Source organism: Branchiostoma belcheri, unplaced genomic scaffold, assembly GCF_001625305.1.
Source record: "Branchiostoma belcheri isolate BF01 breed outbred unplaced genomic scaffold, Haploidv18h27 scaffold9, whole genome shotgun sequence".
Classification (NCBI taxonomy): Eukaryota; Metazoa; Chordata; class Leptocardii; order Amphioxiformes; family Branchiostomatidae; genus Branchiostoma; species Branchiostoma belcheri.
Window position 1 is genome coordinate 4,287,708 of NW_017804575.1, and position 17,749 is coordinate 4,305,456.

The window sequence follows — 17,749 nt, forward strand, 5'->3', positions numbered from 1 at the left end:
TGCTACCGTGTGTTAGTTTTCTCCAATTCAACAACATTCTCAATTTATCAGAAAAATGTAAATTATCAGCTGATAAATTCGTCGATGTTAGACGAAAATTGTTACAACATATTACATGTAAGACCAATATAACACTACCCCATACAGAGACAGAGATATTCTATATGTTACTATCATGCCCTGTCAACATTTCCACTTATGTAGGCCAATTTGTACACAATTCAATGACAAAACGAGAAAACGTAATCAATTCCTGACACAATTTATTACTACATTGTATTAATAGAGTTAGATTAGTATAATTAGTGTCTCTCGTTTGTTATACATTGTTTATGAAGCAGACCAGATTCCTATAGTACAGTTAGTAGAACTGTTAGATGTTCTCAACACCACCATATGTGTATGTTAACACCACAAACTATGTATGTATATTTTGCCATACGTTGTACCCGCTACATCTGTTGCGCAATAAAGTTCTTCTTCTGTTAAAACACCTGCCGTGAAGCCTGATACCTAGGCTAGTTTACCCTGCCGTTAACCCAGGTCATGGCAGGGTGGGTTCGTGTGCGGGGAGTAGTGGCGCGTGACGCCGGCACATGTAGCGTGACAGGGCGGTAAAGAAAGACGGACAAACACGGGCTCAAGCCGACAAATCTCTCACGTCGTGACGGACTTAACGGGGATTATTACTTATTCATAAACTACTGACAAATACCGTACGGGGTTCGGGGTAAATATTAAACTTAACTGGGGACATGCAGCCAGAAAAAAATGCTGCTAAACGACAGTAATATAAAGCTGGTATTATGAATTTGATAATAATGATAATGATAATGATGCTAATGCCCCGTCTTATCCTCGGTGTACATGGTGGAATAATTCTTGGTGAACAGGACGCTACGCTCACTCGTTGGTTTATTCGGTGAGATAATCCCTGGTCGCACCTGACCAGGGATTATCTCACCATATACATCTCGTGGTGGGGCATTAACCCTTTATTACGAAACACAAGCTACATCATTGGTCGGTCGGTGAAGGTTAGACATCCATGCCAGGTAATGAGATAGAAAGGAAGTGTTGCTAGTTATTTTAAAAACTGTCACTGACGTTTTCGTCATTCAGAGAGACTTGGCACTCAGTTGACCGTCAGAAAATGTTGCAATATTCCAGCCCAACATCTCCGTGGAGACTAGAAGAGATAGGCCTGGTAAACTGACCTTGAACCCAGGCCGTATGTTTTTCTGCCGTTCCTCCTCGGGGTCGGGTTTGTTGAAGGTGAAGGCGCGGAACATGGACATCCTCCTGCCGCCCGACACGAACACACTCCCCGAGCGCTGCTGCCGGGGGCCACGGTCCAGCGGGTTCTTCTCCAGGCTGTTTACCCTGGGGAAATATAATAAACATGTAAATAAACAAACAAACAAACAAACAAACAAGAAAACGCACTCCCCGAGCGCTGCTGCCGGGGAGCACGGTCCAGCGGGTTCTTCTCCAGGCTGTTTACCCTGGGAAAATACATGATAAACATGTAAATAAACAAACAAACAAACAAACAAACAAGAAAACACACTCCCCGAGCGCTGCTGCCGGGGGCCACGGTCCAACGGGTTCTTCTCCAGGCTGTTTACCTTGGGAAAATAGATAATAGATATGTAAATAAATAAAGAAACAAACACATGAACACACTCCCCTAGCGCTGCCTCCATGATACTACTAACCATCACCGTCATCGTTTCATGCAGTTTCTGGACTAAATTTCCTCAATAGTTTCAAGGCTGTTGAGATCAATGGGACGTTTTGAAGAAGAAGTCGAACTTTACTGCACGGCAATTGTACAAGATATGGCAACGGCTAGTAATTGTCTTTAAAATGTTTAATTCAGTCATGGTCATCAGTAAATACAGTTTTGTATGCATCGTGAAGCAGAGAATCCTCAGATGACAGCATCTAAATGAGCTGAATTTAGCAGATATCAGGATGGGGAAAGTTCCTAACTCTCCTCGCACTCCGTCGTTAGATGATTTTGAATCGCCTCCAAGTAGGAATTTTTGAAAACGTACGTCAACTGTATCGAATTCTGGTATATCTAAGGGGAGGCGACTGTTATCGATTGAAAACTGATCCCTTTCTGGATTAAGCCCAATAAAAATGACCGGAGAGCGCACTTCAGATGGTAGAGGAGATACGTCAGCCATGCAGGTCAGGGTGACCGATAGTACATCGAATCCTTACGAAAATAATTTGATCAGGTTCACTGTTGGTAGAACATAGGATATCGGGATTTTCTTCTGCACAACCAGATAGTGTCTTATACCTTGCCTACATACGACGAGAAGCAGAACTCCAGTCATGATCAGAAGCTCTGGGGAAGGTGTCTAATAGACATTGAAACGTAAGCAAGGTGAGACAGAAGCTTGAGTGTGCTGACTCGGAAAACCCTATGCCTAGCCCTGCCGTAAGGCCGTAACTAGCAGATAACGTGCACACAGATAGCAGCGAGTTTTAAAGGCATCCAGTGCAGTTTTTAGGGCTTGGAAACCCGATTTTTCAGAGCCAATATTCTAGTCAATTATAAACATACTAAGATGAAACTACACTATCCCAATGTATATTTGGTCCTCGTGGAGCAAAAATTCCCAAAATTCTGACCAAATGCTGACTCAAATGGGCCAATGTGAAGCAGTATGTGTCAATATCACAAAGATTGCCTTATTCAGAGTATTTCCAGTTTTGCTGCCCTGAAATCGCATTGGATGCCTAAAACGTGTCCACATTGATAGTACAACCCAACGATATTATAGTATAGAAGTATAGAAGGCAACTAATACACCTCCATATACCCCCCTCCCCCCACAAACACACCTGTCTTTAAATCTACCCTGGAAACCACTATCTGACATGCCCGATACAGTCATCTGTTAGTGTATGTCATTTGAACCACAACCCCCTCCTTCTTCCACAACCCCTTTAAGAATTTCCCCTCTCCCATCTATCTCCTTCAAACTCACCTGACTTTCTTCATAGTAATCTTTAAGGAACTCTTGTGTTTTAACCCTCAGGTAAGAAACCCGACTTGTCTCCATGAGCACAATCATCAGCTGTTCATCAATTTTTCAGACTGTAAGCCGCGTGTAGTTGGTTCAACATTTGCTAGCTCTATGTACAAATTTGAAAAGCACACACAGTAGTGCGTATGGCGTCAAAAGGCGGTGCGGTACATTTACAAACCGCGTGAGGGCGCTCTTTATAACTTTACTCAATACTGTAGCATGCTGCCGAAAGGTGTTCTAAAAAGGTTTGCTTGCGGGCAGCATAACTCGAGTATAAACTTAATGGATACATTTGTATTATATTTGGTAGGAGGGTTGGTCTTGGTAAGACGAAGGTCAAGTTTAATTATAGGCCCCCTGACGGATTCCTGTGGTAATGCAGCAGAACTCCCGTTTTCGTTATACATTAAAAAAGTTATATTCTTTATGTTGTCAACTTGTTATAGTCATGATTTTTGGGTGACATAGAGTTCTTGCTTCTTTGTTTTTCTGTGCATAAGGTCATACAAGAAAGAATGTATATATATATTTCAATGACTTTTCTCTGAATTTTAATAATTTTCCTTGTATTAAAAGTTCTCGAAAAAAACAAGCCACCCCCTCTTCGCCCTTGAAGAACGGATCTCCCCCCCCCAAAAAAAAAGGGGCTATTAAAGAGAGTTACGGTAGAACTAAAATATATATTTCAATGACTTTTTTCTCAGATTTTTAATGATTTTCCTTGCATTAGGAGTTCTAGAAAACGAACAAGCCACCCCCCCCCCTTCGCCCTTGAGGAACGGCTCTCCCCCCAAGCAAGAAGGCTATTAAAGGGAGTTACGGTAGAACAATGTTAACACTTGCCGCCATCTGGAATTGACCAGCAACACGATTGATTGTAAGCAAAACAACAATGCCCTGCCCTGAGTGATATACAACACACCTGGCCCAACACTGGGGCTGTCTGTACGGGTATTATGTACTTCTTAGATTGATAACTGTGCTTTTCTTAGCTTGATTTAGAGAGGGATTTGGGAAAGGAGGTTGGATCAAGGATTGATCACGTCGCAGTGTGTTCACAGTGCCGACAACCTAGACATTTTATAAGTTTATGACTCCATGTATACGTCATTTTGTCGGTCAATATTATGTTTTGCAAGACAAAGTATGATCCAGCCAGCACGTTTGAAGAACTCCCTGTGAAAGCGTTAAATCCCTTAAACATATATGTGGTTATCAATCATAGAGAACGTTAAAAACAAGCTGTTTCGAATGGCGGACGCCTACCTTCTTGACCTTATGTAGGACAGAAACTAGCGGTATCCAGTCTGATCGTGGTCGGGGCCGAAAGAGCTCTGTCCCGCCCGCCTCACATAGGTTTCCCGGTGTGTATTTCACGAGAGATTGATTAGCCCTTCACGAACTAAATCCCAAACCAAATTTTGACTTGCGCAACTTGTCTGACCAAGCCAGTATTAATCTTTTACTGAGGGGTTCGCCCCTTTTACGTCTTGATGTTAACAAAAAAATTCTGATTCTTACTCAAACCTTTATACTGAATACCCAACGATTTACAGTTGCCTAATGATTTATATTGCCGTTAGTCTTGTATATACGAACGCTCATTTGTTGTTTTGTCATTGTCATACCTGTATTTTGTATTCTATGTCAGGGGTGTGATTGATATTAGCTTCGGCTAGAGTTTCCACCTCTGTGTCTTGTACCATGTCTTGTACTTTGCTGTTTCAATAAATAAAATAAAAAACAAATCCCCAAGCATACTGTCTCTTATTAGCGTAACTCTCCTACCGGGACGGTCTGTTGCACTGGGCGGGGGAAGCTATTAGAGCCCCCGAAGACACAACCTGCCTGAACACCCCAATACTCCCAACCACGTAAGACTGGATACCAGGCTAGACAGAAACACTCTCATAGACCACATAGACAGATAGACACACAGGCAGACACAATGACAGTCTACTCTCCTTCAGGCTGCAGCTAAAAAACGTATGGGCCTGAGAAAAATAATTTTGCGGAGATATTTAAAACTCGGAGTAGAAGCGACAGTTGCTGGCTAGTACTAGCCTCCACCAGGCCTTTCTACGGGAATACGGATCGTAGAATTCGGCAAAAAAAGAGTAAAATTGGCCAAGGGAGTCCGGTCGCGGGGAGGTAGTTTCTTTCCCTGCTAACTGCGCGGCCAGTCAAACCTACAAGGCGGCCAAACTCCCCTGGCAAATATTCTCCAGTATATATAGCCAGCGTAGTTAGTCTGGTAGAGACTACACTTAGTCTAGTACTGAAAAGTGGGTGACTTGTCCTAATGTTCAAGAAGATACGCGTTGGAAGTACTTCATGCCCTATTTGGGAGCTAGCCTTTCCATGAGATGGTTTGGGAATCATTGTCAAATATTCTTGGAACCGTCGCGGATATGTCGTACAAAGATCTTGTAACGGGAAAAGGTTGTCGAGGATCCTTGTGACCTGTTGGTTCTATCGTACTAAAAATCTTACAACGAAAAGAGAAATCTACGACGAATTCAAATGTGGACAATTCATAGTAAAGGGTTATGTTAACCTTCTTCTTGCTACCCAACGCGATAACAAATATAAATTTGGTGCATGCCGAATTGCTCCTATTAAATTATAGCCTGAGTGTCAGCCTTGTTAGCTTTCGTCCGCTACCCAAGGTCCGCTCCACGCCACACTCAGGCTAATTAAATTAGCAGACTGAGAGTTAATTCTGTCTCTGCCCACCTGCACATTCGCGGTTCCAGCGACATTCTCCTCCCCCGCTTGTGCAACTTCTGTGTCATGATGTCGTCTGCAAACTTTGCGCGGGAAACTTACGTGACAGGAAGGTATCTGAGATCCAGTTTTAGCTAGCTTGACAGGAACGCGTTTTACCAGTGTCTGCCTCACAATCAGTACATTCGACGTACTAACGTATAGTATGTACAAGTTTCACGTATTGTCCTCTGCGTTTTTAACAAGTTTTGAACAGCAGGCTAGGCCACGTATTACAATGTCCAATGGACTGCCACACTCGATCCTGGTGGTGATACGAAACAGCAGTTGGATTCGAACTCTCTGTCTTTTGATCCAGAAGCTATATAGGTTGCAAACCACAATCACAAGAAGCCTTGAAGACTTCAGACCACCCAGACGTCTTCCCGGTCCATTTCTTATGCCTGGTATTTCTCCAAGACTTTGTAACGTCAGACCTTCTAAGACCTTTTAGGGATTGTCCACTTGCGTTCGTACAGGGGTGGTCGCAAGTGTTATACTAGAATGTAAGGTTCAGAAGAATTATGCATTTGAAGGTTAAAACGATTCTTTTAGTGTAAAACATATCCTCGCAAATGTGACCAAAGCTCTATTGCAAAGGTCTTTAATTTGTTTAGTTAGCATAAAAGCAATAGGGCCATCCCTTAGCTTGCCACTACATGTATACCGTGCATAAGACACGGGTCAGAGTGTTTGTATATGCATGTTTGTTTGGTTGACTTGTTGTTGTCAAGTCAGTTTTCCGTGGTTTACAAACACTTTTATGTTTTGGAATATAGGTCAAGAAGCCGAGTTTTTGTTCTGTGCAAAATTTCAGCTGTTTACACATTTTGGGTTGACTAGTTTATTACGAATATCGTAGAGTAAGAAAGAAAGAGGACAAAATAGTATAGTACGGTAGCATAGTGTTAGATTTACAAAAACAAACAAATATTTCAAAGTTTAAACAAAGAAATGTCACAAAGTTTGAAAAAATATTTGAAAACAGTTAATACGCGCAGTTTCCTATCACAATTGTGCATGTGTTTATGAAGATTGAATTAAGAAAAAAATATTTTAGGTGTGCCCTATCCATTTTCACCTGCCTCCGTAATGCCATCATAGCCGAAATTTCGAAATCACCAGAAAGTCGAGTGTACACATGTATATTTCAATAGATTTCAAGAGTCTCGATGTTGGAGACAGATTTGAATATATATTTACATGTAATGGTCCCCACAACGCAAAAATAGGTAGATATATAAAGGAATGCTTTGTTATTAGAAAAAATACAGAAACTTGTGATTAGCCCACTCGATTGTAACACTTTATCAAAGACTTGTGCTAGCGGCAGCTAGCCCTTACTGTTTGAATAATTAAGATATGTTAGGTTTATTCAACATTAGGTCTTGTTCAACACATTTTATTGTTTGCTACTCTCTTTATGTAGTTTGTCATACATTGTACCTTGTGCAATTGTCGAGCAATAAAGTTCTATTCTGTATTTGTCGCCTAAAATGCTACCCTGTTATATCGGACAGGGCTTCGTTATCGGTCTGCGAATATCGGCAGGTCTAAAAAAATATTACTCTCTAAGCAGAGGTTTAGCTTTCGGCGTGTATTTGACGTGTTTTCGGTGTTTTTATCAGGCGTTTTTTTTTTGGTACTGCTTGCTTTTTTTTCACCAGCTAGTGGCGCATTGGATACTGTCCTGTCAATTTGATATTGCCTTGCCAATTTGCATAATTGATACTGTCTTGTAGCAACCAAAAGATTTTCTTAGATTTTAGAAAAATAGCGCAGTGATTGGGAGGATAGATACCGGCCATACTGCTACCAAAAGTTCATTTCAAATCTCGCAGACTCGCTATTTGACTGCTGTGTAACGCCGGCTTCAACACACAATTCTGCCGTAACAACAAATCGCGAGATCCCCATGCAAAACAAAATTCTTCACAGTGAGACAATTTTAGCGCCGGTTTCACCGAGAGTTTCAAGCGACGAAACGCACCTGTTACTGCCGCGAACCCTGGTCAGAAGACCGCTGACAACACCGGCTAGCTGATCCATGGTCACTCCTCGAAACAACTTGTTCTCTGGCGCGTAGTATTCAGCGGTAACATCCGTTTCAAGCCATGGAGATTCCAAAGAAGCTTACAAAACTGATGGTTCAGACTTGAAGCAGTAACTATAGGAGCTACGATTCTAGGATTTTCGTTGCCACAAGTGAAACAAAAGTCCAAAAACAGCCTAAAAGACGTCCTCACGCAAAGGGTACGTCAGTTATATGTAAAGGACGCAGGTGTTTGTATCTTATCGGAATTTCGATCTATACGACATAGGCCGTGTTCATGTGAAGTCAGTGAAGGCGCTTAACATGTGGTTTACCCCGAAGCCGGTTTCAAGTGGCTCCATGTGAACGCTCCGAAATCACATTGAAAGCACCTCGAGCCCAAGCCACTTCTAGAGGTGGTTTCGAATCGGTTTTCCCGCATCGCGATTTGCGTCTGAACGCAATGTGATTTCAATGTGACTTCGCCTGGTCATGGATTACGGGGTGATATTTCTTTATTGATATGCTATACCAAATTTTACGTGTCAGCAACTTAAAGAGCAGTAATGGTCAAATAATGTGTCCGTTCTAGGACGAGCTTCACCGCCTCTGGCGGGACCACGTCGGCATTCGGCCGAGATACGATGGAAGGGGGGCACCAGCAAGCAGGTCGTTGACCTCGCGAGTTTTCATCAAACAACAATGAATGCAGTTTCGGAGAATTGTGATCGGACACGGTTTGCAAGGAATGTGTGGCACGTGGACCAGATGTGAGGAATGTGAGTTACCCGAATCGCGGTTTGGGTGACTTCACATAAACACGGCCCTATGCATGTGGCACAAACAGAGTAAATTTTTCAGCACACACGCAAGTGTTTATCATAGCAACAGTGACAGGGAAATTTAAGAGCGCGGGCAGCTTTTGATTGATTAAGAATGACGAAACACAAAGGGCGAGGGCGAGGTGTTTGCTACCTACGTTGTTTCAAATACAAAGTTTTCTTAGCAAGTTGTATGCAGTTGCGAAGCAATTTTGATTAACATCAGATTCTTTAACAGCGGGCGTTTTTGAAGCGGAGACGCGTACGTGTACGGGCCCTGTGTCACGTTGTCTTGTGTTGCCTTCAGCCTTTTTTTTTTTATTTGATTCAGCATACAATAAACAAAATAAGGGTACAAAGTGACGACGGGCTCAAGTTAGGTAACTTATGTTAGCGCCGCCACTTATGCGAATAAAACTAATATTACTAAACAATACAAAACACTAACCAAGAATACATGTAAAAGAAAAGAACAAACAGTCGAATTGATGAAGCGAGAGTCCACATTCCCCACCCAAAAGATGAAAAGGACACAAATAGAATTAAAAACGTTTTGTTGCTAAAATGTAATTTTGGGCGGTTGACATAATGTTACAGTTAACTCGAAAAGAATAAACCGGGGAACCGTTCAAAATTAAAAGTTGTTTCGCTCTATCTGAAAGAGTGTGTAAGTTAACAGAGTGTCCTAAGATCCCAGAAAGTTTGCTGAGGAGTTCTGAATGGTGGAAGTTATGTACCGATATGTACTTCATGCTTTAAAGTTATTCCAAGACGCCATAGCTACTGAACACTGAATCAGACCAATGAGCATCTACAGATAATACTCAAGCAACGGGATCTGATTTTGGAAGCGTTCAGACGTTTCAGGTATATATTTCATCAATGACACTACAGAGTTGTGAGAAAAGCAGGTTTATATAAGTACGAACTGTTGGTTGATATTCTAAGGTAAACATACTAAGTCACGTTTGGGACCGCAGGTTTTCGCATCACAGCGCCACCCAGCGGTGAAAATGCAGCTAGTCATCATTTTGCTAAGAAAATAGCAGACTGGATTACCAAAACGTTGGCTGGCAAGGAGAAGAATAATTCTATAATATACAAGAATTCTGTACCGTGGCCTAGAAGTACAAACCTTTCTTGTGTTTACCTTCGTTTTTGCTCTCAGACTGTTTATTTTTCTTCTCCCAATAAAAAAGAGGCCAGGCGGCTATCACCATGGTAACTGGTGATGCAGTAGTTTGCTGGGCTATAGCTGGACCATCCATAGGTACAGAAGGTAAACATATTTTGCATGTTCTTTGCAAATGTTACATTTCTAGTTACTAATAGTTTTTCTCTCATTTTCCATGCATTGTGCTTTTATTATGTTTACCGAAGGAAAACATTGTTTTTGCTCTGTTTCCTCTTCTTCTCCAAAAATAATTTCAATGACCTGAACCAGACGTCTGTCACCATGGTAACTGCTGTTGGGATACATCATGTTGCTATTTTATAGCAGGAGGGATTTAGACTCCTGTCACCATATATTTGAATGTGTTTGAAGAATTAACAGAGCTGACCATATGCGAAGGTAAACATATTTGTTTTGCAAATGTTACCTTTGCAAATGTTACTTTTCGTTTTAGTGGAGCAGATAACATCAAATTTTGGAGGAATCTTTCAAATTGTGATACAAGCACCAAACTTAGTACAAATACTCATGAGACATTACTCTTTTGAAAAAGTACGCGGGCCACTTGATTTGACTTTTGGCTTTTTGGTACTGCAGCAGACCTTCCGGCCTTTGTATCTCCTGTTCTAAACATGCTACAGTCATGATTTTTATGTGGTAGAAAGCTGTTAAAGTAAGAAAGAAGTTATATAAATTTGGTGTCTCTAGCAGCTTGCGTTGGAACTGCAGGGGCGTTTTTTGCCGGTGCACAATTTGCTCCAAGGGCTCTTTTTGGTACTGCAGCCGACCTTCGGGGCTTTGTATCTCCTGTTCTAAACTTGCTACAGTCATGATTTTTACGTGGTATAAAGCTGTTGGAGTAAGGAAGAAGTGACGTAAGTTTGTTGTGCTTGTGGGCCACGGTACCGACATGACACGTCTCTCCCACCTGTATATGGCCCTGGGCTCCTGTATGGCCATGGACAGCCGCCTCCTGCCGCCGGCCGGGACCGGGGAGATGTGACGGAACAACACGTCACTCACGGAGGAACGTCGTCTGGGACTGACGTCATCAGGAGAGGTGGGGGGCAGCTCAGCGTCCTGAAGGAGTGAATGAATGAACGAATGAATGAATGAATGAATGAATGGATGGATGGATGAATGGATGGATGGATGGATGGATGACTGAATGAATGAAGGAAGATGAGATAAAAAATAGACAGAACACTATAGAATAGACGATATCCATCACTTCTATTTAATCATTTGTTTGTATGAGGAAAACTATCATTTTATATTGTAATGTCTTTGTATTCTAATGCATATGGCTCTCCCAAAGAGGAGAAATAAAGGAATGAATGAATGAATGAATAGTTAATTGCGAAGATTCTTTTTAGGTCAGATGAGAGTCTGATATTGATACTTATTTTGAAATCTTAAAGAAAATTCTGGTACTTGGAACACTCCAGTTTTTACTGCGAAGTAACATATACTGATTAATAACAAACAGTGACTGACCTTTAATAACTAATCTACTAACTGACTGACTGACCAACCAACTACCTAACCAACTAACTGGCCCACTCAACAAACTGATCAACTAACTGACAGTGGGGTTGTTTGGCGTAATGGCAGAGCGTTCGGCTCGGAACCAAGAGGTTCTGGGTTCGAACCCTGCGCCATGTCATATGTCGGTCTTGTGCTCTTGGGACATGCACTTAACACTACTTTCCTGGATGGAGGCCTGGCGAACCCCATCTTGTATTACTACAAAAAGGCAGCAGAATCTTCAGGTAGCTGAAGGCGGTTGCCTCGAAATGAAAGAAGAATGACAAGACGTTATACCTGTTCCATCCCCTCTTGACTCCTCTTCCTGTGCCGCTGCTGGACCAGACTGGTCTCCACAAGATCGGAGATGCTCCTCCGCCCGCGCCGGGAGAAGGACCGGCGGAGCCTGGGCCGCATCGCCGCCTCCTCCGCCTCCTCCTCATCCTCCGCGATCTCCGAGATGTGCGCCAGGGACAGCGGCTGCGGGCTCCGCCGCGACCGGGTCTGGTGAGTGAACTCGCCCAGGGACGTGGGCCGGGCCCCGCGCTGCAGTTCTATGGAATTCCGCCGGAGGCCGGGGAACTGGGTGGGGTGGATGGGGAGAGCAACCGCCATGTTGGACAGGAGGACGAACTTGACCTTGAATTTGCAATGACCTCTAGTAACCTTGACCTTGTTTCCTCAGAGACCTGAGTATGAGAAAGACAACACTATGTATGAGAAAGGGTGGGGTTCTTGGGTACATAAAATGCCGTACAATGAGGAAATGTAAAATTGAATGAAATGCAGCATGAACAGGTGTCACTGATACGATGTTATTCTAAAGTATTGAATCATTGACTGGCATCAACGTAGCACTTCCCAGATTTCACGAACAATGTATTTGTCAACGAGAGTACAATAGAATTTAATCATGTATTGAAACAGTACTTTATTTCTTTATCCTGACATATGTTCTTTCTGAAGATATTTTATCGTTAATAGTTAATCTGTACATGTAGTACTAGTGTTTGTCTAGAATTTGAAGTCACGATTCGTTTTTTAGGCTACACTGTGGTCATGCAATTTCTTAAAAACTGTGAGATATTTACGAACACTTGTAAGAAAGCAACAAACTCTTTAGTAACCATCGAGTTGATGCGTAAGGGTCCTGTCGCAAGGTCTTACGATCGTCGTAAGATCAAAAACTAGTCTAGTATTAGTCGTACATGAGTCGTAACAGTTTCAGCTGTCTTCTTCCGGAAAAAGGCTACCTTAAACCCCTTCCTTTTTATCCTTTCAACAAAGTAGGCGCCTGTCATACCACCTTTATGGTGATAACGAAGAATGGATCAAGCCGTATAAGTGATAATTTTACATCGTTAACTCTACATTATCGTATATACTGTTGTTTACTTATAGTGACTGACTCCACATAATGTGTTTACGTACGGGGTCGGTTCGGTCACTTACCTAGAGTCGAAGACTTTAAATATCCTCTGGGCGTCATCTCAAGTGCTTCCAACGTCGTAAGACGTCGTCCTTTTCCTTAAAGACTTCATTCTAGGTACAGGTGGAGTTCCGGAGGAAGAGTGTACCCCGCCATGTTGGGAGTTGTGTTATGATGTATCCATTGGTTTCTTTCCCTACCGGAGTCACTATAACACGCACGCCGGCCACACAACAGTAACACAACGCGCCAAACGGTAAGCTAAAACGGACCATACAGTCAGTGACTCGCGAAACACAATTGTTTCTTTAGGAAACTAACGCCGGGGTTTGTTGGTGGAAACAAAAGAACCTCTAACATTAATCTGCCACAGTTTATTATTGTATAGGGTAACTGGAGAATTGTCGGGGACGCTGGGGTCAGAATGTGGGTTGTTTCTGCCGCACGGTGCATAAACATGTTTTTGAAACCTAGGGTGTTAATTAGTGAACCAATCGTAACGTTTGTAGTTAAACGCTTCGCTTGAACAACCAATGGTATCACTGTTTAATCGTGACCAATAGGAGGGTTAAAGACTTAAAGTATTTAACGTATTGCAATGAGATCACGGAACTAGGAATCGGATATACCGTTTCATAATAACGCGGTTCTGCTTGAGTGATCGGTAAAATGGCTTACCGGCTCTGTTATCCACGGTTCAATACCTTTCTTAATCACCGTAAACTGTTATGTCTTTTTACGATCAGCTCTAATAATAGAAACAAAAGACAAAGAAGGCCACCTGTTTGATAGGCAATGTGAGTGAACTACCGGTCGAACCTGGCTCCTAGCTATCATTATTACCTTGACACCAAGAATTAGATTCCTTTTTTTAATATATTCCAACATCTAATCACAAGACGTAGTGACGGCACACTCAAGTTTTTTTCAACTTATATTAATGTCGCCACCAACACAGGGGACAATACAATACTCATTTTCACCTGAGTGAAGTGAGGAAAGTCGTGTAAAGTGCCTTTCTCAAGGCACAAGATCGGTGGCATGTCAGGACTCGAACCCGGGACCTCTTGGTTCCGAGTCGAGCACTCTGCCGCTACGCAGAGTTAGAATTATATTTCAGTCCATACTATAGGTATGGATGAAATATATTGTTTTTCCCTCGTGTTTCTTATCTTATATAGAAGGCAAGCTGTAAGCCAGGCCAGCTGATAAGGCAATTACTTGTACTTGCTCGCCACATGCTAGCCTGGTGAGACACAGTTTATTTTAGAAGTTGGGTTGCTGTATGCTTTTAAAAAGTCACTTTGTATGCAAAGAAAAAATAAAATTCCTGCACGCGTGTTAAATAAGTTTCGCACGGGGAATCATGACTGGCATGGCGAAAATGCAAGGGCAGGTTTTTTTGAGCCCTTTGAAGGCTTTTTAAAGAAAGCTAGAGCCTCCCAACGACTCTCAACGATAGGTGAGGTGAGGTGACATGCCCGTAGCCAGGATTTTGAAGTGGGGGGGGGGGGTGTTCTTCCCACTGCTTGAGGGGACCTTGAGCGCCGTAAGCGCGAGGTTTCTAGGGGGGTCCGGGGGCATGTTCCCCCGGGAAATTTTGAAAAATGAACCTTCTAAAATGGCATTTCGTGCATTTTTTAGAGGATTTCCAAGAAAAAATCAGAGATAAATTTTTATTCAAGGACAAAGGGAGCAGTTTTTCTACAATTCCAGTCTTTTCAAGAAAAATCTTGGATCTTTACATAAAAAGTGGACCACAAAGTGGACCTTTACATAAAAAGTGGACCAAAAAGTGGACCTTTGAGCCTTGTGTTCTTCCGAACCCCCCCTCCCCCTGGCTACGGGCATGGGTGAGGTGAGAGGCTCCACACAGAGCTAGATTTGGTCCGAGGAGCATGTTGGCAGAATGTACTGCATCTGCGCGAAACCCGTAATGTATTGTACATAGCACTTCGGCAGAATATCTCATATAAGGTCGTATTCGCGCATATAAGGATAACACTCCGTCTGTAGTTTCCAAATGTTATGTCGAACAAAATATCCTCTACAACAGGCAAAATTTTGATGCAACGTTGACCAAAATTCCAACGAAAACCGTGAAAAATTTCGAGTTTCGTGCTGGTGCAGTACGTTTTGCCGACGTGCTGGTCTGATGCCTTATATAGTAAGTAGTTGTTTAGTATAGCACTCTTTTGCCTTAGATTACAATTTGAGTCGAAATACGAAAGTCAGACGGGAAATTACTAAATCTGCCAAAAGGGGGCAAACATTGTAACTTTATACATGTTATTTTATTGTACGCAACAGTGCTGAATTTGTACTTCTTAATGATTGAAAAAAGGTGCAAAATCTCAGGGAAGTAATACGAGTATGACAGAAACTTATTACCTTGTGTAGCTAGCTGTGAGTTAATGGCTGTCAACATGTATTAGATAATACCGCATGTGTTACAATCGAGTGGGGCTAATCATGAGTTTCTGTATTTTTGTCTTCGTCAGAAGGACTATGAAATTGTCTCGCCGGATTGTGGGTGACTGCGGATTTAGCGGAATAACTCTTGAAGGAATTATTCGACGTCCATGGCCAGACCAAGTAATTTTTATGGATGATGTCCCCTGGAGACCTTAAATTTATTGCAAAAGCGTCATAAAATACATGAACGGCTGAAAAAAAATGATTAAGATGCATAGATTTGGAACATACTAACTGTGGAAATACAAAGGTTAGGAGTTAGGACACGAATTGAATAAAAGAACATAGTGTAACAACAAACGAAAACAGCAATAAATCTCCCCCTGTTCTTATTCTTTCCTTTCACCACATCTTCTCATTACATTTTGCGACTGTCGTGACACTCTGATCATAATACAGAAGCAGAATTTTTGGTAACATTCTTTTCCAGTAACAGTCCAAAATCAAATAACTTAGGGGGGCCTAAAACGGTGACAGTGCGTCTGTAAATCTGTGGCAAACCCTTATGGGGTGTTCTGTAGAATAAAAAAAGGAAAAGAAGGAGTACAGAGATTCTTTTGTACTCTAGACCAAATTGATTTCTAGTATTAAAAAAACGTTTATCTAGAACAATATCCTCTGAGGAAGGCATGAGATCTCCGACCTCTAGTTTTCTAATTTGAAAATGTAATAACAAAGTCTAATATTCTAATAAAAGTTTTTTTGTACAAGTATCGTATTTACCACTTACAATAGATGTACTAACGTTATTTATCAGTTTAAAGATGACAAATATATAAGCAATTAAAGCATATGTGGCATCACATGTGGCAGGATGGGGTCTTTAATTTGTTGAAATAAATATTAACTTTCTGAATGAAGGTAAAACTGCTTATATAAACTCTAGATGTACGTATGTATATTTCATTTTATTACATATTGTATAAGATCAAGTTCATTCTCATCCAAGTTACCCAGAACATAAAAACATGAAAATCTATTATCCCTTCTTGAATGTATCCCGTTTTGAATTAAAATCCAAGCTTGCAATTCAAAGGAAATCTGCTAGAGGGCCCAAGCCAATAAATTCATCTCCCAGCCCAAAATGTAGCTACTGCCACTAAAAAGAACTAGGTTTTCGTTGCAGTACCATAGAAAGCCGCTAGGAGGCCCGAAATTGAACATTTGTCTTTGTTTTGTTTTGTGAACACCTGTCCACATCCCTAAAAAAAGATTGAAAAAAAATGTATTGGCAAAGTGATGAAAAATCCTCTTATTTCACGCTATCAGTTATTTTGCCACAGTAACGTTATGCATTTAGCGCGTACTGTAGCACCACACGGAGCTGTTTCATATGCATGAAGCGCTCATATCGCACTGTGAATGAGAAAATTCCGAAGTATATTTTGAGCGGCTGTTACATAATTGTAAAATACCAAATCTCCAGACAATTAAAGTGTAATCGGTGCTTTCGTGTGGAGCCGAGCGGGGATCAGTACCAGGTGTGGCGCGGCCCGAGATGGCTGCTTCTCGGTCAGATGGTTCAGCAGAACCCGGCGGGGCACCTGCAAGCGTGGCTGTCCCGCGGAAATCCACGCGCCCGGCAGGGATACAGAACCGACCGCTGCCTCCACTCCCTGTCGACGATGTCGCAGAAATGCAGGACGAAGACCACAGCAACCACGGCGAAACTGGCTCGCCTCCCCGAGATCTCGACGGGCAGGCTCCGGAGGTGCCGCCTCATCGCTCAGAACAGCCTCCGACTCCACCGCCCCGTCGCTCCGGATCCGGACGGTCTCCGGGGCAACCGCCTCACTACTACGGATATCCTCGGGGGCAACCGCCTCAGCACTCCGGACGGTCTCCGGGGCAACCGCCTCAGTACTCCGGACGGTCTCCGGGGCAACCGCCTCAGCACTCCGGACGGTCTTCGGGGCAACCGCCTCAGCACTCCGGACGGTCTCCGGGGCAACCGTCTCAGCACTCCGGACGGTCTCCGGGGCAACCGCCTCAGCACTCCGGACAGAGCCATGGAAGAGGGGCAGATGGGTACGACAATCTACCACAAATGCAAGACCACAAACACGTGCATTTGAATCCGGTGTATGACGCAGCAGGTTAGTTCCAATATGTTACTAAGTAGCTAGCCTCCTTCGCAGTCTTGTTGGGCGTCGGCATTATTTTTTTTCTGAGCGACGCGAGTAACATGCCGCCGCGAGGGACGATTTGCTGCCGAGGGAGTTTTTGCCACGGAGAGAAGGTCCAAGCGCGAAACCTTCACTCCGTGGCAAAAACCCCCTCGGCAGCAAATCGTCCCTCGCGGCGGCATATTACTCGCGTCGCTCAGAGAAAAAATAACGCCGACGCCCAACAAGACTGCGAAGGAGGCTACTAAGCAGCATGGTATATAACGATGATTCAGTTATAGTTCTTCTGTACGTCTTGTCTAACTCTGGCACAATCAGTATACCTAAAGCCCGGACTAAGATAGCCTAT

General features: G+C 42.8%; 1 protein-coding gene across 1 annotated transcript in view; it reads right to left on the reverse strand.

Annotated features, from left to right (window-relative positions):
- Window positions 1-12,954, reverse strand: part of LOC109487693 (cyclic nucleotide-binding domain-containing protein 2-like) — a 28,360-nt gene extending 15,406 nt beyond the window's left edge. Inside the window, exons 1-4 of the mRNA XM_019791721.1 lie at window positions 12,823-12,954; window positions 11,668-12,059; window positions 10,772-10,923; window positions 1,218-1,383 (exon numbers count right to left, since the gene is read on the reverse strand). Coding sequence (XP_019647280.1) covers window positions 1,218-1,383; window positions 10,772-10,923; window positions 11,668-11,985 — 636 coding nt within the window. The 5' untranslated portion in view covers window positions 11,986-12,059; window positions 12,823-12,954. The remainder of the gene's footprint in view (window positions 1-1,217; window positions 1,384-10,771; window positions 10,924-11,667; window positions 12,060-12,822) is intronic.
- Window positions 12,955-17,749: the final 4,795 nt, after the last annotated feature.